This window comes from Gasterosteus aculeatus, chromosome 11 (genome assembly GCF_964276395.1).
Source record: "Gasterosteus aculeatus chromosome 11, fGasAcu3.hap1.1, whole genome shotgun sequence".
Lineage (NCBI taxonomy): Eukaryota > Metazoa > Chordata > Actinopteri > Perciformes > Gasterosteidae > Gasterosteus > Gasterosteus aculeatus.
In genome coordinates this window covers 981,323-1,007,309 of record NC_135699.1, presented here as the reverse complement: position 1 = coordinate 1,007,309, position 25,987 = coordinate 981,323, and the positions used below count along the sequence as shown (strand labels likewise).

The following is a 25,987-nucleotide window of genomic DNA, read 5'->3' as shown; positions in this document are numbered from 1 at the left end:
TCTAATGGGGGCGTGGATGGAGGCTCCTTGCAGCCCAAACTGTCTCCTAAACTGAGCCCATATTCTCATTGTTTACTGTTTGTGTTCAGGTTATTGCTGAGAAGAGGGAGGGCTGCGCAGACCACTGAGCCGATATTTCTATCGCGATTTAAAAAAAAAAATTTTTAATCAGGATAGGAATATTTTGAAAGAGATATACAAATGTTGGTAATACTCTCATTTTAACTAGGTTAACACGACCCACTAATGATAATGCTAATTAGGCCCAGCGAGTCATATCCTGTTTGCATTCATTCAAAAGGGTAATATAGTTATTCTCTAAGGTAGAATGGAAGGAGTGAGTGTCCTCAACCCCCCGGCACTTAATGCCACCTTGGAGGGAAAAGGCTGTGAAGGAGAGCCTCTGCCTCAGCATTTAGAGGAAAAGGTTCTATTTTTTGCAAATTAGCTTAAATCCTGATATTTTACACAAACTGATTCAAGATATCTAAAATACGGGGAAGAGATACAGCTGGCTCAGATACATACAGCAGCAAATCATCCGCGTAGAAAGACTTTTGGCTCTAAATCACCCCGAGGTGTACCCTTAAAGTCCCCACAGAGGTGCCCTCTGCTAGGGCCTCAATGGCTGTGCGGACCAGAGAGGAGCCTTGTTCAAGTAGTCAGGTTGAGTATTGTTAGATATTACAGCTGCTAGGGGGAGGAGTAAAGTAATCTATTCCAGGCAATGAATCCCTCAGAAAAGCCACATTTTTGGAGGACAGCAAATAAGTATTTCCACTCGATCAAAGGCCTTCTCTGCGCCAAGCGAAATCACTACCTCTGACGAGGCCGAATGGACAGCACTAAATAGTTTTTGTGAATTTGAGTGTCGGCCTTGGATAAATCCTGTATGATCAGGTGGGATCTCACTCTCCCGACGTTTAGCTAAGACCGTAGATAGGATCTTTGTCCTTCTTAGCCAGTAGGGATATGCCAACTTTTTATAAAATTCCGCAGTACACCCGTGCAGGCCTGGTGACGTGTTGTCCTGCATGGATTGTATGGCCATGATGAGGTCAGCAACTGAGATATCTGTACTTAAGTTGGCGTTTTGTTCCTCTGATAGGGTAAGGATAGTCAAATTATCAAAGAATGTGCACAAGGGTTTGAGGTGGTCGCTAAGTTCTGAGGACATAAAGGTTAGAATAAAATTGTAAAATGTCGTTGTTTATGTCATTTTTGTTTATCAACATTTCTCCTGTGTCTGATTCAATCTTTGTGATATTGCGGCAGGGCGGGCCTGCATAGTCTACTGGACTTATCTCAAATTTTGTACACATTATGTGTGGATTTTAAGATAAGACGTGTTGCCTCATGAGTAGATAGAGGATTGAATTCAGTTTGGAGTCTTAACCGCTGCTTAGGAAGACCTGTACTTGGGGAGTGAGCATATTTAGAGTCCACATCCAGGATCTGTTGGCAAATTTCGGTCAGTGTGGAGTTTTTCCGTCCCTTGATGTAAGAGGAATAGGCTGATGATTGTAGGCTGTGGATAATTTGCATGCTTTAAGAGTTGCTATAATGTAGCTTGTGACATCTCTGGGGAGTTTGTCTATAGGTGACTTTATAATAGAATAATACTTTGTTATTTAAAATAACACGCTAAAGATCACACACCATGGTAATGTTGTGCATGTAGCCTAATCGTTGAGTGGAATCCGTATTCATAAGTCAGAACATGGATGAACCGCTCAGGACGGATTGCTTTGTTGGAGAAGAGAAACGGTATTTATGGATAGCTGAGGTCCGAATCACGGATCCACCCTCCGAACAGAGGCGCCGCTAATGCAGCCGCTCACCGCTTGGCACGAGCCCCTAAAGCCAAACAGCAGAAGAAGAACCATGGCAACCCTGGTGGGCGGAGCCACGGAAGACCTCTTCACTCTCACGCAGGCAGGCACGAGACCGAAATGGCGGCGCCAGCAGAGAGGATGGAGGTAAGGTGTTACAATTGGAAAGACGATATTACTCAAAGTGTCCATGTAAACTGTATACGTACGCATTCCCATGTTTTCTCCAGAAACATGTGGTGAATTCTGTGAACATTTGAGTTTTGTCGAGATATTCGCGCCAGTTCGTGACGCGTCCATCTTAACCGGAGCTCCTTAACGTTACTTGCGTGACGCCGTTTCCATTCATTCAACTGGGCTCGCTAATCCCACCGACCCGAGATCTGTTTCATACACGTGTATCATTCCGTGTGTAGTCGGTAAAGGATCCCTGGTCGTGTTTAGGAGCCGTGTGTCCGCTGAAACGTTGTTTGGCTTTGTGCGACACCCAGCCGGCCTAATGGACCGCATGGGGACCAGCGTGTTAGCATACGCGTTAGCCTAGCGCTCCTTCCCATCCCTTTCTCTAAGGATGCTGCCTCGTTCCAGCGTTCTCTCCGCCCCCCGCTAGCCTGCTGCAAACACCGGCTCGGGCTCTCCCGCCTGCTTTATTGGCGGCAGTTACATTTACGTTTAACGCTAAAACCCGAATTGGTCTCCGAGCGCTTCAGGTTAGAAGACAAAGTGCGGATTGTGTCGAGTCACGCCGGGTCACCGGCTGCAGCGCGCGTGAAGGCCCGCCGGCGGCGCGTTAGCGGTCATTTTGAGACTAGTGGGCCCGTAGTTGACACTGCGTAGTTTAGAAGGCAGTCATTGAGAGGAAGGCCAGACGCCGACCATGTGCTCCATCTTCGGTGCTGCGCGGGAGGACGGCCCGAAGACCCCGCCGGCGTTAGTCCGCCGCCCGCTAACCCCAAGCGCTTCAGTCTGTGCGGTGAAATGGCTTCTGTCGGTGTGCGTTCATCTCCGGGTGCATTTCCTCCAGGTACCGTGAGGACGGATAACGCGTGCGCTCAAAGGGCTTCACGTGCAACGTTTATCCGCGTTCAGAGACGGTCGTTCACTCGGAAAGAAGCCTACTAGCTTAGCATAATAGTAACCGTATCAAACCACTTCATTTAAAACACACGCTATGTGTGTTAAAGGTTAAAGGTTCGTCTAACCGTCAGTAAGAAAAAGAAAAAACACTCAATGGGTTGTTTCACTGTACAGAACAAATCATCTATAAAAGTACAGTGGGCAGAAATCATTCATTGTCTCTGCTTGTAACTATTGCAGTGGACATGGCTCCATCAGCACCATAGACAGACAGTCTGCTTATGGACATATTGATAGTAATACTAGAATTGGGGTGTTGCTGTATGCAATTCTTTAGACCACATCTTTGTATTTTCATTACTTACTAACTCCAAAAAACGCAGCAAGCTTGCTTCAGATTGTAATTGTGTGCATCTTTGGTTGAGATTTCTCAGGGGGAGAGCTCAGCCAAGCCTGCAGCCGAGGATATGACATCAAAGGACTACTACTTTGACTCATACGCCCACTTTGGCATCCACGAGGTACTTTCCTTTAAACTGAACCACTTTTATATTCACACTATCAAACGGTGTGCCTTTGTCACCAGAACCTAAATACATTTTTTCCATCCTTGCTGCTCTAGGAGATGCTGAAGGACGAGGTTCGAACTCTGACTTATCGCAATTCCATGTTCCACAACAAGCATCTGTTTAAGGACAAGGTGGTGCTGGATGTGGGCAGCGGGACGGGCATCCTCTGTATGTTTGCTGCCAAGGCTGGAGCCAAGAAGGTCATCGGGGTACGTGTTGGCTCTGTCACAGCCAATCATGTTAATGCAGTTTTATTGCCTTTTTATAGTGGCGTAGGACGGGGAAGCGCTAATTCCAATGTGGGTCTTTGTCTTTATAGATCGAGTGCAGCAGCATCTCGGACTACGCTGTGAAAATTGTCAAAGCCAACAAGATGGACGATGGTGAGTTCATAGAAAATCAAATGAAAAACAAATGTGGGGGATTTGAAACATTGTGATGGAGCGCCTGATCCCCCTTTGCCTCCAGTTGTTACCATCATCAAGGGGAAGGTGGAGGAGGTGGACCTCCCTGTGGAGGGAGTTGACATCATCATATCGGAGTGGATGGGCTACTGCCTCTTCTATGAGTCCATGCTCAATACGGTCATCTATGCCAGGGACAAGTGGCTGGTATGCATCGGTTTCTCTCGCACAAAGGAGTCTCCATGACCCTTATTTAAACCACGTTATTATAACACTTAGCTGATCAACCCATAGGGTGCGATAGTCTGATGCTCTTTATTTCTCCCCATGATAGAAGCCAGATGGAATGATTTTCCCCGACAGGGCAACCCTTTATGTTACTGCCATCGAAGACCGGCAGTACAAGGACTACAAGATCCACTGTGAGTAGTCCTCCCTCGTGCGCTGGGCCTGGTCCGTCAGCGGTTCTGTTCTTCACACATTTAGCATCCAAACCTATGGCCATTCATTGTCAAAGTAAACTGTACCAATGTGTCCCAGTGTGTATGAATGAATCAGCTGACAGGAAGTAAACATGGACCCAAGCGGTTACCTGGATACCGTTTATCTGCCTGGTTACGTCAACCCATGAACTCTACTACTGATCCTCAGCCACATGTCTTCATTAAACGGACTCTCCTGTGTTTCTGCTGCAGGGTGGGAGAATGTGTATGGTTTCGATATGTCGTGCATCAAGGAGGTGGCCATTAAGGAACCCCTCGTTGACGTGGTGGACCCAAAGCAGCTGGTCAGCAGCGCCTGTCTCATCAAGGTGGGGGGATGGATGAATCGCTGTTGGTGTTCTGATCCTGGGAAAGAAGTGAATCTGCCAGTGTTCAGAAGTTGAAATGTTTTCTTGCTCCCTCAGGAGGTGGACATCTACACGGTGAAGGCAGACGACCTGACCTTCACCTCACCGTTCTGCCTGCAGGTGAAGAGGAACGACTACGTTCAAGCTCTGGTCACCTACTTCAACATCGAGTTCACCCGCTGTCACAAGAGAACCGGCTTCTCCACCAGTCAGTCTGCTCCCTCCTCCTCTACTCTCAGTCTACTCGTACATGATAGTCACTTAGTGTTCTACCGTGTTACAATAATTAATATATATTTCTGTGTATTCTGATCAATTGTTCCACACAAACTATTGACAACAATGTAGTTCTAAAACCTTTTAATTTGTAATTACGTGTAATTACTCTTAAATATTTAGTTTTTCCGTAACTCTTATTTAAAAGCTCAATTGTTTTAGGACTATCTTTTTAAAAAATAACTATTGGCGTTGGCTGCAGGAGTCTGACGTATTCTGTTTGCTTTCTTGTCCTCTCAGGCCCAGAGTCTCCCTACACCCACTGGAAGCAGACGGTCTTCTACCTGGATGAGTACCTGACTGTGAAGACCGGGGAGGAGATCTTTGGCACAATCAGCATGAAGCCAAACATCAAGAACAATGTAAGCAGAACTCCACCTCTCATCCAAATTCCCATTCCGTCCACCTGCTGGTTCTGACTGGTTGTGTTGGTTTCAGAGGGACCTGGACTTCACCGTAGACATCGACTTCAAGGGTCAGCTGTGTGAGGTGTCAAAGACGTCAGAGTACAGGATGCGTTAGTCTGTCCCTCCCTGTGTTAGTGTGTCTGTAGTAGAGGACAGATTATACTGTTTGACCTGGAGTCTCTACAATAGTTTGAAGCTCTCCATGCAGCAACATTTTAATATCAGTCTTTTCTTGTCATTTTCTTGTTCAGACGTTAACAGTATTCAAAAGATCACATGCTTTGGGGTCAAAGTGCGGTGTCCAGGCGACGTAGTCACTCTGGACAGGTGTGGGACATGTACTGGTGTAACATCTTGGGTTTTGCTCAGCGGTCTTTGTCCTTTGCATGTGTAACTGTCCCTGTTGAAACCAACCTGTCTGCCTCGTTGGCTCCCGGCTCACTTTGGCCCGTCCAGTCATTACATGGCCCGTCTTCTCATCCCCTTATTTTCCAGTCAGTTTTCCCATTTGTGTATTTCCAACCCGCCTTTTCCACCTGTGTACCAGTTAATTAAAAACGTCTATGGAACTGACAAGTGAACTGTCTACCGAAGAACTATTCACACCAGACACCCACTGTGGTTCTGGGGGGCTCAAGCGTTGTGGTTTGGTCTTCTAAAGGAACCCGATCATGAATGCAGTGTCAAGCGTGTCCCAAACTACATACTAATTCTACACGGTGCAAACTACATATTAATGCTTCTATACGGTTTTAGCATGTAGTTAACATCATATACAGGTAACTGTACATGTGTGTGTTGGATGTGTATATGAAACCTGTAAAGCGACCATCAATTATACAAAAAAAAATGTGTATATATCCATCCAACGTAGTGAGTTTCTCTGGTGTGCGTCATGAGAAGCGTATTGGGTCACATTCCTTCTTAGAATCAGTGTGTAGTGTGAGAATCGGGACGACATGCTTCATGTATGATGCAAGTGTGTCTACAAGATGTGTGATGGTGTAAAGAGAAGCACACTGAGCAATGTGACGTGTTGCTTGCTGCTCCCTGGGGGGACTCGGTTTGTTTCCACCCCGCCGCTCATCTGATGGTAGTCGCCATGTTGGCACTGTGCCGAGGTCACTGACTCACCGAGGTTCTTTTGTATTTCTTTTTGTTTGCTGCTTTTTAAAAAAATGAATAAAACTCATCTGTAAATGTGACGTTTCTTCCAAGTTTTTAAAACTATTTTCACAACTGCATCTTTCAATTTCTACACTTTACACCTCCTCGATCTTCTGCCCCCAAAATGAACGTTCAACCACTGACGTGAGAGCAGCACCTAGAAAGTTTCCCATTCAATTCCTGTGGCTTCAACTATATGTGAAACATGACTAATCTTAACCATACAGGTGCTGGTCATATTATTTACAATATCAAAAAGTTACTTTATTTCACTAATTCCATTCAATAAGTGAAACGTGTCTTCATTCATTACACAGACTGATCTATTTCAATGTTAGTTTCTTTTAATTTTGATTAACTGACAACTAATGGTGCGTTTCCACGGAGCGGTACGGGTTGGGTCGGTACCCTTTTATGTGTCTCCACTGCCAAAAGTTGAGAATGGTACCGTACCACTTTTTGGGTTCCCTTCCGTTGGGGCACCTGGCACAGTTTGGTACTAAAGGGCGGAGCTAGACTCACTGCAGAGCGCTGATTGGTTGAGTCATTTGCGCGCGCCGTACGGGTTTTTTTCCTTGCAGCATGTAGCCTTTGCTCAAACAAAGATTGTCTCTATAGCGGCAATCTTAATTCCGTCCTCGTTGATGTTATAACCACTACTGTCACAGTCTGCGTTTTGGGCCGTGAGCTTGGCGCGTAATGATTCTTCATAAACAGCAACTTTGTTTTAAAAAGATTTACTTCACAAAACTTAGTTACAAGAAACATTTAGTGCTCAACGTGGCACAACGGTCAAAAAACTGTCTGCTCTGCAGACTGATAAACCTCGACTGGAGAACATAAGCTATGACGTCATCAGCAATGAAACTTAAAGGAGCTATGACACATTTTTTATAAGACAAACGCATCTTATTGAGGCAAATGTGGCTCTTAGTCTCCTTGTGACAAACAGCCACATATGGAGAAGCAGGAACAGGATCGGCTGTACGTCCTCCATTGTTGTTTGCGGTTAGCTTTCAGTTTTCGCGCGATCGAATGACGTCAATCTACTTTCCGTCATGTACCACGCCTACCAAGTAAGGGTACTGTTGGCGGTGGAAACGCTCTACAAATCATGGTTAACAGACCCGACCGACCCGTACCGCTCGGTACTTTCATCAGAGAACATCACTGTGGACCACTCAGCAGCAGTCCAGTCCTTTTTGTCTTTATTGGCGTCTGTAACTGACCAATATGAGTCTGTGTCCCTGTGACACTGCCGGTGACTTTAGGCACAGTTCACCTCATGGGGACTACATGGGTCAGGCCCATTCTAAGCAGCTGGCTGGGTATTCAACTAAAGTAACCAATGCCTCAATAAAGGCACAGTTCAACACTCTATATTGTGGCCAAGACAAGCGTTTTTGAGCAGAGCGGTTTTAGGCAGGCAGAAAAGCGTTAATAATGATCCTTGTGGTATTTTGACCAACGTTTTATTCTGACTATATCAAATGCTCCTTAAAACGTTCCTCTTTGATGACTCTTATAGGGCTGGCTCAGGACCAGCCCTTAGATCAGCTGCTATAGGCCTAGACTGCCGGGGGACTTCTTAGGACACACCGAGCTCCTCTCTCTCCTCTTCCCTCCCTCTCTTTCTCTAAGAATTCAAATCTGTCTTAACGAGCATCACCAACTTTGTTTCTTCCAAGTATTTGTCCTTTCTCTCCTCACAGGTTTCCATGGATCATGGTTCTATCTGGACCCTGTTCCTGCCTCCTATCATGGCCCTGCTGACACCTGCTGCTGCTTTAATCATTATTATTATAGTTATTAATCATATCACTGTGACTGTTACTCTCATCATAAACTCACATTACCCTCTCCTAAAGTCTATGTGCTTTTCCTCCCACAAGCTTCTGTGGATGGTGGTTCTATCTGATGGTGGTTCTATGTGATTCTATGTGACAGTGGTTCTATCTGATGGTGGTTCTATGTGATTCTATGTGATGGTGGTTCTATGTGACGGTGGTTCTATGCAGTGCTGTAGTGGTAAAATTAGAGGTGGGTAAACCCGGAGTTGCGAAGCAACACAAAGCGTTGCGACTCTGTAAGGCTGTCCTGGCTATATTGCATTATGTTATCAGTAAAAGTCATCAATGACAATGAATACATGTGTTAGTAGTTTATAGATGATTATGGTTGAGGTTTGTAATTTATTGCAGGCAATTGTATAAACAGATGAACACACCGGTTGAACGTGCTCCTATTGATGATGGTCTGTCTTCGTGGTCTGGTGCTCCCCTACCTGTCCCTCGCTTCCTGTCACCTACGTCCCTTATGTACACCCATGTGCACCTAATCACCGCCACCTAGTGTCCAAAGTGTCAATATAAATACAGTCTAACAAACAAAATACACTTTGCCAACAACAACACATAATGGCCCCTACATTGTCTGACATGGAACCGGTCCGTGAGGTAAGAAAGGTCGGGGGCCACAGGGCTGATCCACAACGTGTTTACACACCTCCTGGATCCTGATTGGTCGCTGCTGCAGCCGCAAGGCACTGATTGGATGCTCACAGACCGTAATACAGCGCAGATGAACATGATTCAGACTACAGCGTTTATATGTTCAACAATAGGAAACGTAGTCTTAGCTGTTTTAAAATTACACCAAGTTTATTTCGGATTATTCCAACGGAAGAATACAAGGCGCAGGGAACTTTGAGGTATACATAGAACTTCTATGTAACGGTGGTTCTATCTGACGGTGGTTCTATGTGATGGTGGTTCTATCTGACGGTGGTTCTATGTGACGGTGGTTCTATGTGACGGTGGTTCTATGTGACGGTGGTTCTATGTGATGGTGGTTCTATCTGACGGTGGTTCTATGTGATGGTGGTTCTATCTGACGGTGGTTCTATGTGACGGTGGTTCCATGTGATGGTGGTTCTATCTGACGGTGGTTCTATCTGACGGTGGTTCCATGTGATGGTGGTTCTATCTGACGGTGGTTCTATGTGACGGTGGTTCTATCTGACGGTGGTTCTATGTGACGGTGGTTCTATGTGATGGTGGTTCTATCTGACGGTGGTTCTATGTGATGGTGGTTCTATCTGACGGTGGTTCTATGTGACGGTGGTTCTATCTGACGGTGGTTCTATGTGATGGTGGTTCTATGTGATGGTGGTTCTATCTGACGGTGGTTCTATGTGATGGTGGTTCTATCTGACGGTGGTTCTATGTGACGGTGGTTCTATGTGACGGTGGTTCTATCTGACGGTGGTTCTATCTGACGGTGGTTCTATGTGATGGTGGTTCTATCTGACGGTGGTTCTATGTGACGGTGATTCTATGTGATGGTGGTTCTATGTGACGGTGATTCTATGTGATGGTGGTTCTATGTGATGGTGGTTCCATGTGATGGTGGTCCTGTTGTACACCTGCTTACTACTCACAATTATTTGAACCATTTCTGTCGTATGAACTGAATGTATCGTTCATCTTCTACATTGTTCGTTCTGTACACATGACATCATTGTAGTCTGTCCATCAGGAGACGAAGGTTTTTCCCCATCAAAGGGTTTTTCCTGTTTGGGGAGTTGTTCCTGTGCTGATGGAGGGTTTCGGGACAGAGGATGTTGTATGTGTACAGACTGTAAAGCCCTCTGAGGCAAACTTGTAATTTGCAATTTTGGCCTATACCAAATAAAAGGAATTAATTGAATTGAATGCATAACTTCTTAGTGAGTGATTGTTGTGGTGAGATGTAGAAAGAAAACGTTAAAGAGAAACATCAAGTTAAATCATGCAGTGTTGTGACCCAGTAGGGGGCAGCAGTAGAAGAGGGTTCGTCTTGTGTTCGCTCATGACAATGGAGCCAAATCCAGGTCAAAAGTTGGTTGAAAAACAAATGTCAACCTGAAAGTGAACGTTTTGGTCTTGAACATTGAAAAATACATCAATGTATCCAACATAACAGTATTTTTGAGTTGAATATAGTTTTTACTGAGTTCTCAGTTCTTTATATACATTTTTTTCCAATCTTCACTTATGTATTTTATTTATATATATGTATTTATTGATATTCACTGTATTATATATTTCAGAGGCAGAGCTTATATTTTCAGATATATTTCAGATTTAAATCTTATATTTAAAAATTTCAAACCTTTTTTTTTCCATTCAAACTTATGACTTGGGCGTGTAAACCTGAGTTGCCGTGGCCTCACCAAACAACAGTCAACACGCTAAAGGCTCTCTCATGGAACATCAGCTCCCAGTCACTTTTACATGAGCTACATCCCACCATGGGATGAACGACAGCACTGACGCTCACACATATTATGCTGGTCACTACATTTGTACCCATGTGTACATTTATATAAGCCACAACTTACTTCCTCTTTTTACTCTGCCATTGGTTGAAGATGTGTCATGTCAATGTCGAAAAAAAAGCATTATGTCAATATCAAAAGTTTTCCAAAAGAACAGAAATATAAGCAATTCATTACTTATCATAGAAAATGGAACATGCTTTGTGGCCCTTGCAGCTCCTCCTCCACGCCCCTCACATGACCTTGCAGCTCCTCCTCCACGCCCATCACATGACCTTGCAGCTCCTCCTTCACGCCCATCACATGACCTTGCAGCTCCTCCTTCACGCCCATCACATGACCTTGCAGCTCCTCCTCCACGCCCATCACATGACCTTGCAGCTCCTCCTCCACGCCCCTCATATGACCTTGCAGCTCCTCCTTCACGCCCATCACATGACCTTGCAGCTCCTCCTCCACGCCCATCACATGACCTTGCAGCTCCTCCTCCACGCCCCTCACATGACCTTGCAGCTCCTCCTCCACGCCCCTCACATGACCTTTCACTGCCCCTTTGGTTATTGCAAGCAGGAAGCAAGTTTCCTGAGATATCAGACCCCTGTTTCCTGTCGCGTCTCTGTGTCTTCTCCTTGACACGCACACATAAAATACAATATGGAAAGTTTAAAATGACTGAGTTTGCGTGAAGAGGTACTGCACTCAAGTCTAAAGCTACTGGGTCTCAGTCTTTGGACAAGAACCAAAAATTCCCAAATCAAGTGTAAAGGTCAGTGAATAGCAGCCAGTAACCATCGAGCAGAAGATCAAGGAGGACATTGTCTTTTAGTTACTGTACTTACTACACATGTGTCAGTTACTCCAGCTTTCAAACGGACTTGTGTGTTCCTGACTCCAGCAGTAGTTTGTATAAAAACGGTGAGATCCGGAGTTGCACAGAAGGAAGAATGTGCTTTATTTGTGACTTCCTGGTATTGAGGAAATGACCGCAGCGCCCCAGGGGAGGACGTCCAGACTGTTGACGTTTATCTTCTCCATGCAGGGCCTCTCAAGAAGCACGTTCAACAAACAACAGCGCCGTGTCTGCATGAGACACAATGCACTCGAGCCTTTGTGATAGTCACTTACTCCCAACGTGTTCACGAGCCTGGAATGTGGTCTGATGAACAACATGAACGTATATAACAATGATTTTCTTTACTAAATCGTTTTGTTACCTTCTAAATAATAATGATAATAATGTTGTTAATGCAGGAGAGGAAAGCGTTAGTCTACAGTGTGCATGTGTGAAGCCCTTTTAATTTACAGTATAGGACAATACTATGTGTATGTACCCTCTATTTACACACACTATGTTATGTTATAACTGTAGATGTTTTAGAACCACCGAGGGATCATGGTTCAACCATCAACATCTACACCTTGTGAGTGCAATATGTTGTACACACTGGATCCTGCAGAATAGTGACTCACTGTTTCCTCCCAGCTGATTGGTCGGGAGGTGCTTCTTTCATATGTATAGTAGCCTGTTCCGTGTACTCCTTCAACGAAGAGTCAGCAGGCGCTGCACCCATTTGATCGGCCTGTTTTCAATTCCAGGAAGCCCAATGGAAGTGCCTCGGGCCTCGGCCCCGTTCCACACAAGAAAAACCAAGAGACGGGGTCTCGATCTGTCCTCTTCTCACAGCCGATCCTCATCACATTAACAACAATAGTTGCCACAAAGAATGAGTTATTCAAAATACCAATTTGAAAAGCACTTGGAAGACAAAGGAACGTGTTCAGATCACACATACATATTAGATTTGTAATCAAAACAAAAGGTTCTAACTATATGCTTCAATCTCTCTTCTCACATTGATCAGGATCATGCCTGAGTGAGAGTCCCCTCATATGTTCCTCAGACCAACCGTCAGTGCAAGAGACCAGCAGGGTCAGAACACCCCTCTGCTTCGTCTAGGAGCCCATACTGAATACAGCTAAACAGTTCTGAAGACCTTTGTCACCTCTCCTTTGTTTTCCCAAACAGTCCATCTCTGCTGGCAACAGCTTTTACCACAACTCCCAGTGGCCAGTCCGACTCCTTGTGAAGAACTGCTGCCATTTCTGACGCGTTTGCATTGTGTTCCAAATGCATCCGCCAATTCTGGAGTCGTTTGTACTTTCTCCTTTGCAGAGCTCGTCTCTCTCTCGGCAGGTTGTACAGGGAAAGCCCTCCGAGGTAAATATGTGACTAGTGATATTGTTTTACACAAATATTTGAACTGAAGTTGGTCTGGCAGCTGCATAAACACAGGGGCGTTGTAGGTGTGTCTCTCTTTTTGGTCAGCTGGTTGCTTTTTCTTGTGCAAAATACCACAAAACCAAAGCCAGCCCTTCATGTATCTGGTTCAACATGCTGACTGAGTGGGTGCTGCTGTCGCCTCATTGTCTGTACCAGCTCTCTAGGAATCATCCAACACAAAGAGCCTTCTGCTCCTGAGTGGCTCCTTAAGGCTACCAACTTTTGTGCATTTCACTTTGTATGTTCAGCTTTTATTGTAACCCCCTCCGCTCCACGTGATTCAGGAGGTATATTTGTGTCTATTCCCACTATACCAACTTTTATTAGAACAGTAACGCTGGTTGTGGAAAAGATCTGACAAGCCTTTATCCTTCTACCAAAGTTCGTTTGGACGTCCATGTTCTCTTCCTGCTTTGGAGTGACAGCTGTCTGTTAGCCCCCAATGTGATCGTTTCACCAGTCCAACACTCCTACTAGGTTAATCAAAGGAAGTGGCCGTCTCCCTCTGGTGTTGTTCCAGTGAGGGAGGCGTGGCTCAGTGGGCCCGACCCGGCTGATCCCTCGGCGCGCTGCACTGTTCAGCTGCAGCGCAGGATGGAGGAGCCGCAGACGAGGAGGGACGGAGAAGTGGGAAACGCTGCAGGCAGCAAAGAGAATGACCAGGTAGGCTCCGTGTGACCCGGGATGACGCCACTGGACCCCGGGGTGAATGTGTGAATACAGGGGTCGGCCTCTGGGTGTATTGAGTCAGTGTATTTCTTTATTTCAAAACTTGTATTCTGTTACAGGCGGATATGATACACCGTGTGAAATGCTGTGTCTGTTATTCCCTTCGTGTAAGATGATCATCATTTAGATATCTGCTCAGCTTCCTTGTTTAAACAGAGTCCCGTTGTAACACGCTCAGTGTTTCCACAAAAAGCCTTCGGCAAACCAGTTGAACCAGTTCTCACATTACAGTTGCAATGCAAATTATTGAACTGCACATTAGCTTTATTTTTTTCTCAGCTGTAGACAGGCACTGTTTAAGTAGTTCAATGACACTAATATTACAATCTTTTTATCCAAATTCAACACAAAATGACTAGTGCAATCTCAAAATGATTCAACGCCTTCATGACCAGCATCTTCAGTTGGTAGAGCACCGAGCGAGTCTTGCTGCAGGTGTTTCCACCTCAGGAGCACCTCAGCTTGTGTGTCCACTGTTCCTTCACTTTTAACTTGCAAACTATGCTTCCAACTGCATCTCTCGGGACATTCAGCACTTTTGATGATATATTTTTGTACTCTTATCCTTGTTTTTCAAAGCAATGATTTCTTCTCTGAGCTGTTCTTTTAACATCATCGACTGTCGCTCTCAACAAAGCCGTGGGCAGTCCAGAAATGTGTGCCTTCTAAATAATGAGGGTGCTCTGTTAAGCACTGAAGATGCTTGTCATGAATAATCAGTAGTGATTAAAGTAGCATTTTGTGTTACATTTGGATAAAAACTATGGTAATATTGGTTTTATTGAACTATTTCAACTGTTCTTGTCTACTTTCTTTATTACAAACCGCTGAAAAAATGTACAATTTGCTAATAAGCGTAACACACAATGGGGGTTGAATCGTTTTGATTCAGTTTGATCTGCTGCCTTTAGAAGCAACACGTCCTGTGTTTACCAACCAGCGCCGGAGGACGTGACTGGCCGTTTGTGGCACCGGAGCTCTGCAGTCACGTCTCAGCTTGAACTGCGGTTCACTCGTTCCTCGTGTCTTCCACTCTCTGCTTGGCTTTCATGGTCCGCTTCCCTCTGGTTGTTCGCTGCTCTCTTAATCCTCCGTGTGGTCACATGGGTGGAGCACATGGGTGGAGCACATGGGTGGAGCACACCGGCTCCTCGACAGCTACACATCAAACCAGCTCAAATAACACCCAAGTCACATGTTCTGCGTCAGGCTCCCCTTCACATGAGGCTGAAACCAAATCTCAGCCTTTCTTTGTACAAAATTCTATTTGTCACCGTGTGTTTAGTGAAGGGATAGTATCAAACAGACCTTTGTCTTAAAACTTTTTGAAGCTTTGCATTGTCTCAACATGAATTCTTTCATACATTTGTTTTCTCAGTTGACTAGGTTCCCCATCACTTCCACTGAAAGCCCATTTCATTGTTCATACTGGACATCTGGCTAAAATAACCGATCCTTAACATCCATAACATCCTGCACATGCATTTGGGTATTTGTTGAGTCTACCAACCCACAAAGTGTGTGAAGACCGACACTAAATGGAGCATTTCACACAGCATGTTCCACAAACCCCAAACCAAAGTACGGTCCCAGCATTGGCGTTCTGGGGTTATGAACTTCACATATGTTGGGTGTACAAGACACATTGTTTTAGTGAGCCGGTTAGTTTCAGTTTTTGAATCAGGGAATCTTCCCAACTGGAGTGCAGGAGTTAAGCCAGGGTTCCAAAAGCAGGTTGAGGGGAGGAATCTGCATAATACCTTTTATTACTTTTAGTATTTCAGAGTACTTGCTTCTGATAATTTAAGTACATATTGCGAATAATACGTCTGTACATTTACTTGAGCAACATGTATAATTTAGGACTTTTACTTGCATTCACTGGAATATTTTGAGGCTGCAGTATTTCTAGTTTTACTAGTTTCCACCGTTCACACAGTCACCTAGTTTCTAGTTTGCATGTAGACAGACTGGTCTCGTCTCCAGGACATTCGAAAACAGAGTTTTACCTTTGTTTTTCCTCTGGCCGGCGTAATATGACGGCACAAAGAAGGAAGGAAGATGAGGTGGATGTTCAGACCGACACACAACTCTGATCCTGTTTGTCCTTTGGGGATTCTTTGGCAAACGTCCTCTGGTTTCGTTATGGAGACATGTTGAAATGATATCAGTGAAGTAAAATACATGAAGTGATAGAAGAGAACATTACGTCAGTAAGTTTACAAATTTAAAAGCGAAAATGGTGACATAACTCAGGTTGACTCCATTTTCAAAATGCTGGCTGTCAAATTGTTTGTACTTAAATCTGTCACTGTGCTCTTTAGAATCAGGTGTGTTTTATATTTGGTCAACTATATTTCTTCTTTTTCCTCACAGAGCTGGATTCCAAATGTCTTCAAGAAGCGAGTGTGCACTACTTTTGTTGAAGACTCCATCAGGTAAGAAGTCTTTCCTCTGTGTTTAACAAGAGACGGGGATAATATACGCTGTTCAATTTAGTGAGAGTCCCTTATTGTTTCAACGTATTCCTCTTGAAGATGCTTTCATTTTTACCATTCACTGATTTGGAGAATGTTGATAGTTCTTACTTCTTCTTCTTCCCGATCTACAATTACAATGGATTGTCCCCCAAACTGGAAAACCTTCCTCCTGAAATAGGTGTGACAGAGAGATTAGGCTTGGACCATCTAGGGACCAAAGATAACGAGTTCTGTGCACTTGTTGGTTTGTGTGCTGTTTGTCAGTAATGGGGCGCTGTGCCAGTGTGGAGGCGAGCGGGAGGCGCATGATTCTGTGGCAACAGGGGACTACTTTGGAGAAGCTATTGTCACTCAGTGGGACAGCAGGCAGCACTCTTCAGAGTGTCCCACCGACGCCTACGGGGAACTGGAGTTTGCCGGCGCTGCCCGAAAACACAGTCACGTGAGTTCCTGTGCAGAACGCACTAATGGAAACAATCTGACATGATGACCCCACCGTTTGGATCAGGGGTGGTAAATAGAAACCCGTACGGAGTCGGGGCCCAAGTTGTAATTCAGTAGTTACGACCAGATTCTTTTTTAAAGCAAATTAATGGTTTTCAGAGCATCTGCATCTGCTGGCAAGAATAAAAAAAGACACAAATCTAAATAGAAAAGGAAGAAAACAGTTTGACATACAGACATTAACTGTTGACATATATGACGTGGGTGTTTCTGTATCTAATGCTCTTAAATGTCATTTATATCAATTCAATAGCCCAGGCAGAAATGGGAAAATATTGCTTTCCATAAACTTTAGTCAACATCCAATGTTTAAACTGGGATGTAAAATTAACATTCAGTGCAATGTATTAGAAATACGCTTACGCCATACTATAATTTATTTTTGGAAATAAGTGTTGTCTCAGGTGTCCCTCTGGACATATTCATGCACGTTAAAGTGGACAGTGTGAATGACAGAATACTTTCTTTAAATCATTAGAAATGATCTTTTTCTGCCCAGTTTCTGCGGCTGTCATGTGACACATCTCCTGAGACCGTCTACACCCTGATGACGGCTCGTTGGGGCCTGCCCTTACCCAACCTGGTGGTGTCGGTGGTGGGGGGTGAAGGCAACGAGAAGGTCAAAACTTGGGTGAGAGATGTCCTGAGAAACGGGCTGGTTAGGGCTGCACAGAGCACAGGTAAGCACTCACAGCTCACAGTTATATCAATATCTACTGTATCTGGGTGAATAGAAACATTGAGTAACCAAAAGGCCTTTTGTACAAAAACTTCAGAAATTGTAAAATATTGTTTGTTTTGATGTCCTGTTCTGGTGGTCAGCTGTTCAGCAATATTGGCCTGTAAGAGGCATCTGACAAGTTTTATACGTAACACCTGGTTCTCTCGCTGCTCTTTCCCAGGGGCCTGGATCCTGACGGGGGGGTTGAGGGAAGGATTAGGCCGATGTGTGGGGGAGGCGGTGAGGGACCATGGGGCCGCGGCTCCAGCTGTATCCAAAAATAAAGTGATTGCTGTAGGGCTGGCACCCTGGGGCCTGGTGCACAACAGGAAGAAGCTTGTCAATGCCCAGGTAACCATCACGCAGTATGCATACCATAAGCTCGCCCTGAGATAGTCCAATTTACCCTTTACACCTACCTTTGACTTGTCACAAGGTTTACTCCAAAACAAAATAGATTGTCTGCAAACTCTACATTTGACTTGAAAACAATTATAATTTGTACCCACATTAAAAGAGCAACACAGACCAATAGACTGCATATGAGTAGTTTAATGTACTCTGATTGGGTACATTTTATCGGCCAGCCAATCAGTTTCAGTAAACACTAGTTTCCTAGTATGATTCAATGCAAAAAAAATACACACATTTTTACTTTGCAGTTAAATACAATTTAACATAATAATGTTAAGCGTTCGGAAAGCCATCGAAGGAGGCCTCACTCCTTTGTTCTCGTCCCGGCCGGAAACGAAGAATCAAAAGAGTCAATTTACTCAAATTTAAAACCCAAAAAGCATTTAATAGCTAAACAACGTTATAAGGAATACAATTACAAAGTGAAATACAAAACAAACAGTAAAATATTTTGCGAGTGACGGTCCTTTCCCCACTTTGGTCATTTGAAAACTCCTGAGGTGTGTCTTCTTGGGTGCATTATAATGTCATTGGCTTCTCCTTCAAACGTGTCTCCTCCTGGATTGTCCCCTTCGCGTCCCGGTGTGAAGCTGTAACCTGAAACCTCTCTGTCTTAGACCCCATGCAGACGGACTCTAGTTTGCCTGAACCCGGGTTCATTTTTCACACCTACACACTTTTTAAATCGCGTGCACATGAACCCAGTGAATCCGATTGACTGCGCTGTGGTACATCCCCCACGCCTGTTGATGGCACTTTAAGGTGCTACAGACAACTGAAGAAGAAGACAGGAGCATGCGTATAAAGGCCGGCGCATGCTTCTGCGCCTGCGTCGTTGCGTCGACGCACTCGTTTCAATTCATGGTTCTGCGTGTGTTGCAGAGCGATTCACCTCCAGAACAACAGGCGGAGTGACGTGTTTCTGTTGAAGACGACCTAGAGAGTCACGTCTATTTATTTATTTGTTTATTTATTATCATAGACTTTATTGCCCCGTGCTTACCCGTGCTTTTCATCGCGGACACATTTGTCCTGTATTTTCCACAACTTCTCAACAACGCACCTCTCGACCGGCAAAACGGCGTTTGCGGCGATCTCCCTCCGTGAATCCAACTAGAACTACTAAAACTAGAGTCCGTCTGCACGGGGTCTTATCTGTCCCTCACATTCCAATACACTCAATACACTCAACATTTGGCTTTATGCCTCAATGAGTGAATATAACAAATTATGCATAAGTCTTCATATTATATCGAGTACACCTTAATTACACCACATCATTAATGATCACAGTTCATCACACTACATCATGAGATCTAAAACAGTTCATGTGGTCCAACACTGAAGACATCTGCCTCACTCGGCTGTCTTGCATTCAGTTGCTCATCTACTACCTGACAGGAGAAAAACTCTCCCCAAAAAGCCTCTTTGGGGATAAAATTGGGAGAAATCCATAAAGGACGGGACTTAGCATCCGTCCCCAGGTTTTACCATCACATTGTGACAGAATGTTAATGTGTACAGTGTTTATATGATTTACATGACTATACTTTGTGTTGATTCATATTGCATTCACTTCATCTTACAAGCTAATGTAATAACTAATATCTAATAACACACAAACTACAATTCTAACACTAAACAGTATTACACGTGTTATCATTTCCACCACTAGGGGTGCTCTTCCACTTAAATCCCTAACAATAACATAAATCGTCAAACATTCAGTATATCAATGAATATATATAAAACTATATATACATCAAACAATATTCAGAATATGATATAACTACCATATGACAACTATTATAAAAATCCAATACATCCATCCATCCATTGTCAAACCGCTTATCCTGCACGCAGGGTCGCGGGGGGCTGGAGTCCATCCCAGCCAACTTCGGGCGATAGACGGGGTACATCCTGGATTGGTCGCCAGCCAATCGCAGGACTAACATAGAGACACACAACCATTCACACTCCCATTCATACACCTGTGAGGGGTCAGGACTTCGACTCAGGTGCAGAGCAATAAGGCAACAGAAAATTCTTTCAAGGTTTGGAATCTTTTACTAGGAGAGTAAACTAATGCAAGACAAAGGGTGCACAGGCAAAGGCGGAATCCACACGCTCTTGAAGAAACAAAAAGGAAGAGAGCCTGGCAACAAAGTAGAAACAAGATTACCAAATACAGCACTGGGAAATTCTAAGAACAAACATGCACCTCTAGGAAAGACAAAAGATAACCTGACACAGACAAGTGGGGAACTGAGGCTTAAATACAGGTGGAGGTGATTGCAAACTAAACTCAGCTGTGGGGAGAAACGGAGGGTGAGAAACTAGATACAGGAAGTGCCGTGGTTACAAAAATAAAAACAGGAAGTTAATCTTCACAGTCTCTTCGAGTCGTCACAACACCTATAGGCAATTTTGAGTCCCCAATCAGCCTGATCCCCAGAGCAGGTCTCTGGACTGTGGAAGCCGGAGAACCCGGAGAGAACCCACGCAGACACGGGGAGAACATGCAGACTCCTCTAATACAAATATCATATAATCAATATATTATATTTAAGGATAAATATATTACAATATACACTCACTTAAAGGATTGTTAGGAACACCTGTTTAATTTCTCATTAATGCAATTATCTAATCAACCAATCACATGGCAGTTGCCTCAATGCATTTGGGGTGTGGTCCTGGTCAAGACAATCTCCTGACCTCCAAACTGAATGTCAGAATGGGAAAGAAAGGTGATTTAAGCCATTTTGAGCGTGGCATGGTTGTTGGTGCCAGACGGGCCGGTCTGAGTATTTCACAATCTGCTCAATTACTGGGATTTTCACGCACAACCATTTCTGGGGTTTACAAAGAATGGTGTGAAAAGAGAAAAACATCTAGTATGCGGCAGTCCTGTGGGCGAAAATGCCTTGTTGATGCTAGAGGTCAGAGGAGAATGGGCCGACTGATTCAAGCTGATAGAAGAGCAACTTTGACTGAAATAACCACTCGTTACAACCGAGATGGTAGAGTCAGAATTTGGCGTAAATAGAATGAGAACATGGATCCATCATGCCTTGTTACCACGGTGCAGGCTGGTGGTGGTGGTGTAATGGTGTGGGGGATGTTTTCTTGGCACACTTTAGGCCCCTTAGTGCCAATTGGGCATCGTTTAAATGCCACGGCCTACCTGAGCATTGTTTCTGACCATATCCATCCCTTTATGGCACCATGTACCCATCCGCTGATGGCCACTTCCTGCAGGATAATGCACCATGTCACAAAGCTCGAATCGAATAGTTTGTTGGGGAAACACCCGATCAGTGTGTTGAGGAAAGACCAACTCAAAAGCCCCACAAAACTTCACACAATCAATAATTTGGGATAAAATATCCCTATTTTCATCCACGTCCTGATTGTGTGTCCTCACTGCAGTCCTGTGTGCGTGCAGCTGGCTGGAGATGTTAACTTTAACACGTCATGCAAGTGGGAATATACGGCGTTAGCATGTAGCTAACTAGGTAGCTAAACATCCCGGTGTAGAGTCTCTACAGATGTGTCATATATCTGCGGCTTCTCTTTCACGCCGGTCCGTTGTCTGATTGTGAAGTCAGGCTGATTTGGGTCCAGCTGTTTTACCTCTAGTTTCTCCGGCAAAGTTCTTCTCTCGTACCGTACACGGCCCGAGCCCAGCTGAGACAAGCGGGGAAGACGGGCAGGAAAATTCAATTCAATTCATTTTATTTTATATAGTCCAAAATCACAAATTATAATTTGCCTCAGAGAGGGCTTTACAGTCTGTACAAATGCTCTGTCCCAAAACCCTCACATCGGCACAGGAATAACTCCCCTCCATCGGGTAAAAAGGGGAGAAAACTTAGGGAGGACGTCAGAGGAGGGATCCCACTCCCGGGATGGACAGACGGAAAAATACATTCAATTCCTATAACAGAAATGATTCAAATAATTGCGAGAAGCAAACCAGGTGTATGGCAGGACCACTGCAAGGACAACCACCATCAGATAGAACCACCATCCACAGAAGGTTGTGGGGAGGGAAAAGCATATATTTTGGGCAGATATCCTAATTTACAAATATTACCGGGTACCTGATCCATGTAGGGGGACTAATTCTCTACTGGTGTCTTCTGTGTGTGTTGAGTAGACAACAAAATAAGTTTTATTTTGTTCCTCATGATTGGATGTTATTTTCACATTGTTCACATCATGCAGGAATCAATCCATCAAAAGTAGGTAATTCAGAACAGGCACATCTCTTATTGACTTATTTGACGTGAGAAATGTCTTTATACATCCGTCTTTCCTTTGTCTCATGTGTGGTAAGGAAGAGCATACCTCATTTCAAATTGGAGAAAGTATTTCTCCGAATTGTGTTCAGTGAAGATGAGGCGCTGTATTGCAATGTTTTATTCTGTAGTATCTGGTGAATGTGTCCGGTGATGCCCATGGGGCTGCGGGCCATATATCCTCCACAGGCACACCTTAGGTTCACCCTTGACAAATAAACACTCCTGGTAGAATGGACTTTACTCCAGATGGCAAAGCACAGGCTCTTGCTTTGTATGCATTGGCAGTCAGGAATCAGGAATCAGGAAACATTTATTGCCAAAATATGTCAAACATACAAGGAATTTGTCTCGGCGGTTGGTGCATCCAGTGTTGCATGCACTTTTTAAAAAGACCACAGCCTCTTCTAGGGCAACCATCAGTAATAAGGAGCTGTATCGGCTGTGCTAAGCACATGACTAACACACAAGCGGTAAGGGAACGCATCGGGCACAGCAACCTTGACATGTACTCTCCTAGTGGGGGTTCAAACTCTGCAAGCTGGATAGGCTGGTTGACATAGATAGAAGTGCACCTTTTGGGAGAAACGCTTCATTAGGCCTCAAAGTGACATCTGAGTTCCAACTTGTGGTGGAAGTTTGTGGATTTAGCCCTTGTGAGAAATCATAAGTATCTTGAGCTTGCTTTGTGATTAAGTATTTATTACTAACTGGAATATAGGAAAATGATAAATAATACAGAAATCAACAGCACAAGCCATACGTACAGACAGAAGTCAAATGACTACAATTCAGCTGAAAAGGGGCAGATTGTTCCTTCCCCCAAAAGGAGCAGGAAGATCAGACCAAGTTGAAAAGGAGAACAGGAGGTTTTATACACTTCAGGGAGGTTTGTGCTGCCTCAGCACAGGAGAGCCCCCCCGTCAAAGAGGAGTGTTTGGAAAAGTACCAGAGACGACGTAGGGGAAACACCGTGACCCTCCCTTGATGGACCCAGTCAATCAATAACATTTAAAAGTCAGGGCACGTATGGTTCCATCTGTGTCTTATCTCACCCTGGACTGCCTTAGGTCACAGGCTCACATAAAAGGTCATGTTCCTGAGAGCCTCACCCTACGCAGGCTCAACAATTTTCCCCCAACACAACTCATACATGATTAATTTACAGACAGGGCACGTAGCTTAGCAGGATCCGTTTTGGCGAACAGCCATTTCAGCTGTGGCAGTGCTAATGGTTCAAAGGGAGGCAAGCGTTGGGTGTCCAGTACCAGAGGTAGGTCCCACGCAGGAGCCTTGGGGCGCTGCTGCAAAGTCCCTTTTTGGAAGAGCGACACCAGCCTCTTGCTCCCCAATGTGTCATTGTCGACCATAGCATGCTGCCGTACATAAGCAACCATGTACACCCTCAAGGTAGAGGGAGACCGACCCGTACAAAGGTTGCACTGCAAAGACATAAGTATAGCAGGCACTGGGAACTGGGAGTCTTGTTCTAAACTGCAAACATGGTTCTATGCAGCCGTTCAGCTGCTGGTCATGCCCTCCAGCTGCCAGAACCACTCTTGAAGGCAACTAGGATCGGCGAGGCAAATCCCCCCCTTGCTTACAGGAGGTGTACGGGAGGTGCCTCGTGGTGGGGGACCCCTCAGCAGAGGGGTAGCAGAAAAGATTCCATCTCTTTGTAGAGATTAACTTTTTTGGGTTTGTCTGTTTAAAGGGCAGTTTCCCTGCTCGATACTACGTCCAGAACACATCCCGTGATTCCTACTGCTTGGACAACAACTGCCAGGCTTTCCTTCTGGTGGATGATGGTACCATTGGCCGCCGGGGGGGAGAGACAGTCTTTCGTGGACGTCTGGAGGACTACATTTCCCATCAACGCACTGGCATTTGGGGTGAGACAAAGTATGTTTAATATGGACCCTGTTATATTATACTGCAGAGTACTGAATTACTTAGTAACTGCAATGCTCAAGACATTTTAGATCATTATTCAATTCAATTCATTTCATTTTATTTAGTAGAGCCCAAAATTGCAAATTACAAATTTGCCTCAGAGGGCTTTACAGTCTGTACACATACGACATCCTCTGCCCCGAAACCCTCCATCGGCACAAAAAATGAAAGAACCCTTCCAAGAGGGAAAAAAGGGAAGAAACCTTAGTGAGAACGTCAGAGGAGGATCCGTCTCCTGATGGACAGACTACAATGACGTCATGTGTACAGAATGAACAATGTATAATACATGAGACTATATGACAGAATGATTCAAGTTACTGTGAGTAGTAAACCAGACGCACAGCAGGACCACTGCAGGGACCACCACCATCACATAGAACCACCATCACATAGAACCACCATCACATAGAACCACCATCAGATAGAACCACCATCACATAGAACCACCATCACATAGAACCACCATCACATAGAACCACCATTAGATAGAACCACCATCAGATAGAACCACCGTCACATAGAACCACCATCACATAGAACCACCGTCACATAGAACCACCGTCAGATAGAACCACCGTCACATAGAAACACCGTCAGATAGAACCACCGTCACATAGAACCACCGTCACATAGAACCACCATCAGATAGAACCACCATCCACAGAAGCCTGTGGGGAGGGAGAGCACAGAGACTTTAGGAGAGGGTAATGTTGGTTTACGGGTACAGTAATATGATTAATATCTATAATAATAGAAGAAATGTGTAAATATGACCACTTCTACAAGCCGTCGTTGGCGGACTATAAGGACGCGGATGGCCTCTGATTCATGGAGGGAGATCTCCGCAAACGTCGGTTTTCCGGTCGCGGGGTCCACAAAGTCGTGGAGGAAAATACGGGACAAATGTGTCCGCAATGAAAAGCAACAGTGTGGATGCACGGGGCATCCTGCTAAATAAATAAAGAAAACCGACGACTTGCAGACAGAAAGACGTCACTCTCTAGGTCATCTTCGGCAAAAAAAACGTTACTCCAGCTGTTGTTCTGGTGGTGAATTGCTTTGCAAAACACGCAAGACTTTTTGAACGCTGAATCAAAACGAGTGCGTCGACGCGACGGTGCGTAAAGACGCAGAAGCACGCAGCAGCCTTCAGGAGGAAACAGTGTGTGCTGACTGTGTTTAGTACTGGTCTGCCCTCTACTGACAGCGTGTCACACTTGGCAAGTAAATGAATGAATGAACTGATGTTTGCTGCTCCAGTTTTATGCCCAGCAAACCTTCCCTGGATAGCTAAAGGGCTAAAACAAAGGGATGGGAAATACTGATTCCTAATAAGCTGTAAGGATAGAAAACCCTTTTACTACAAATCATGATCAGAACAGTTAGAAACATTGATATCATGTGATGTTTTGTAGAAGAAGAAGCTGTCTTTTTCTTTTACATCACATGTCATTTAGCTGACGCTTTTATCCAAAGCGACTTACAATAAGTGCATTCAACCATAGGGTACAAACTCATCAAATAAGCCAATGTACAATATGCTATAAATACGTGCCACTATGAGTCCAACGTAAGTGCTACAGGTAGTTAGTGTGTTAGTGGAGGTAGAGTCTGAAGATGTGAAGACGTCTCTCGTCCCACCTTGTCCTAAAGGCTTCTTCTTCTTCCTTTCTTCTAACTTCTTATCTTGGGCCGATA

General features: G+C 44.6%; 2 protein-coding genes across 4 annotated transcripts in view; both read left to right on the top strand.

The window, feature by feature from the left end:
* The first annotated feature begins 270 nt into the window (after positions 1-270).
* On the top strand, positions 271-6,620 carry prmt1 (protein arginine methyltransferase 1). Of its 2 annotated transcripts, none has more exons than XM_040190798.2 (10): positions 271-1,979; positions 3,344-3,430; positions 3,532-3,687; positions 3,798-3,861; positions 3,947-4,089; positions 4,217-4,304; positions 4,578-4,693; positions 4,790-4,940; positions 5,249-5,370; positions 5,447-6,620. In XM_040190798.2, the coding sequence occupies exons 1-10, from the start codon at positions 1,953-1,955 to the stop codon at positions 5,528-5,530; spliced, it is 1,038 nt and encodes a 345-aa protein (XP_040046732.1). In that variant the 5' UTR covers positions 271-1,952; the 3' UTR covers positions 5,531-6,620. The 2 variants fall into 2 exon arrangements, with proteins under 2 accessions (XP_040046732.1, XP_040046731.1); XM_040190797.2 differs by having other exon boundaries at positions 1,716-1,979; positions 3,335-3,430.
* A 6,656-nt stretch (positions 6,621-13,276) lies between these two features.
* The window catches only part of trpm4a (transient receptor potential cation channel, subfamily M, member 4a), a 31,388-nt gene continuing 18,677 nt past the window's right edge, over positions 13,277-25,987 (top strand). Inside the window, exons 1-6 of one of the 2 annotated variants that reach the window (XM_040191244.2) lie at positions 13,277-13,844; positions 16,287-16,348; positions 16,655-16,832; positions 17,394-17,574; positions 17,797-17,966; positions 24,048-24,225. In XM_040191244.2, the coding sequence (XP_040047178.2) occupies positions 13,776-13,844; positions 16,287-16,348; positions 16,655-16,832; positions 17,394-17,574; positions 17,797-17,966; positions 24,048-24,225 (838 nt within the window). In that variant the 5' untranslated portion in view covers positions 13,277-13,775. Of the gene's footprint in view, positions 13,845-16,286; positions 16,349-16,654; positions 16,833-17,393; positions 17,575-17,796; positions 17,967-24,047; positions 24,236-25,987 lie in introns of both variants that reach the window. The other variant, XM_078084346.1, reaches the window with a different exon arrangement.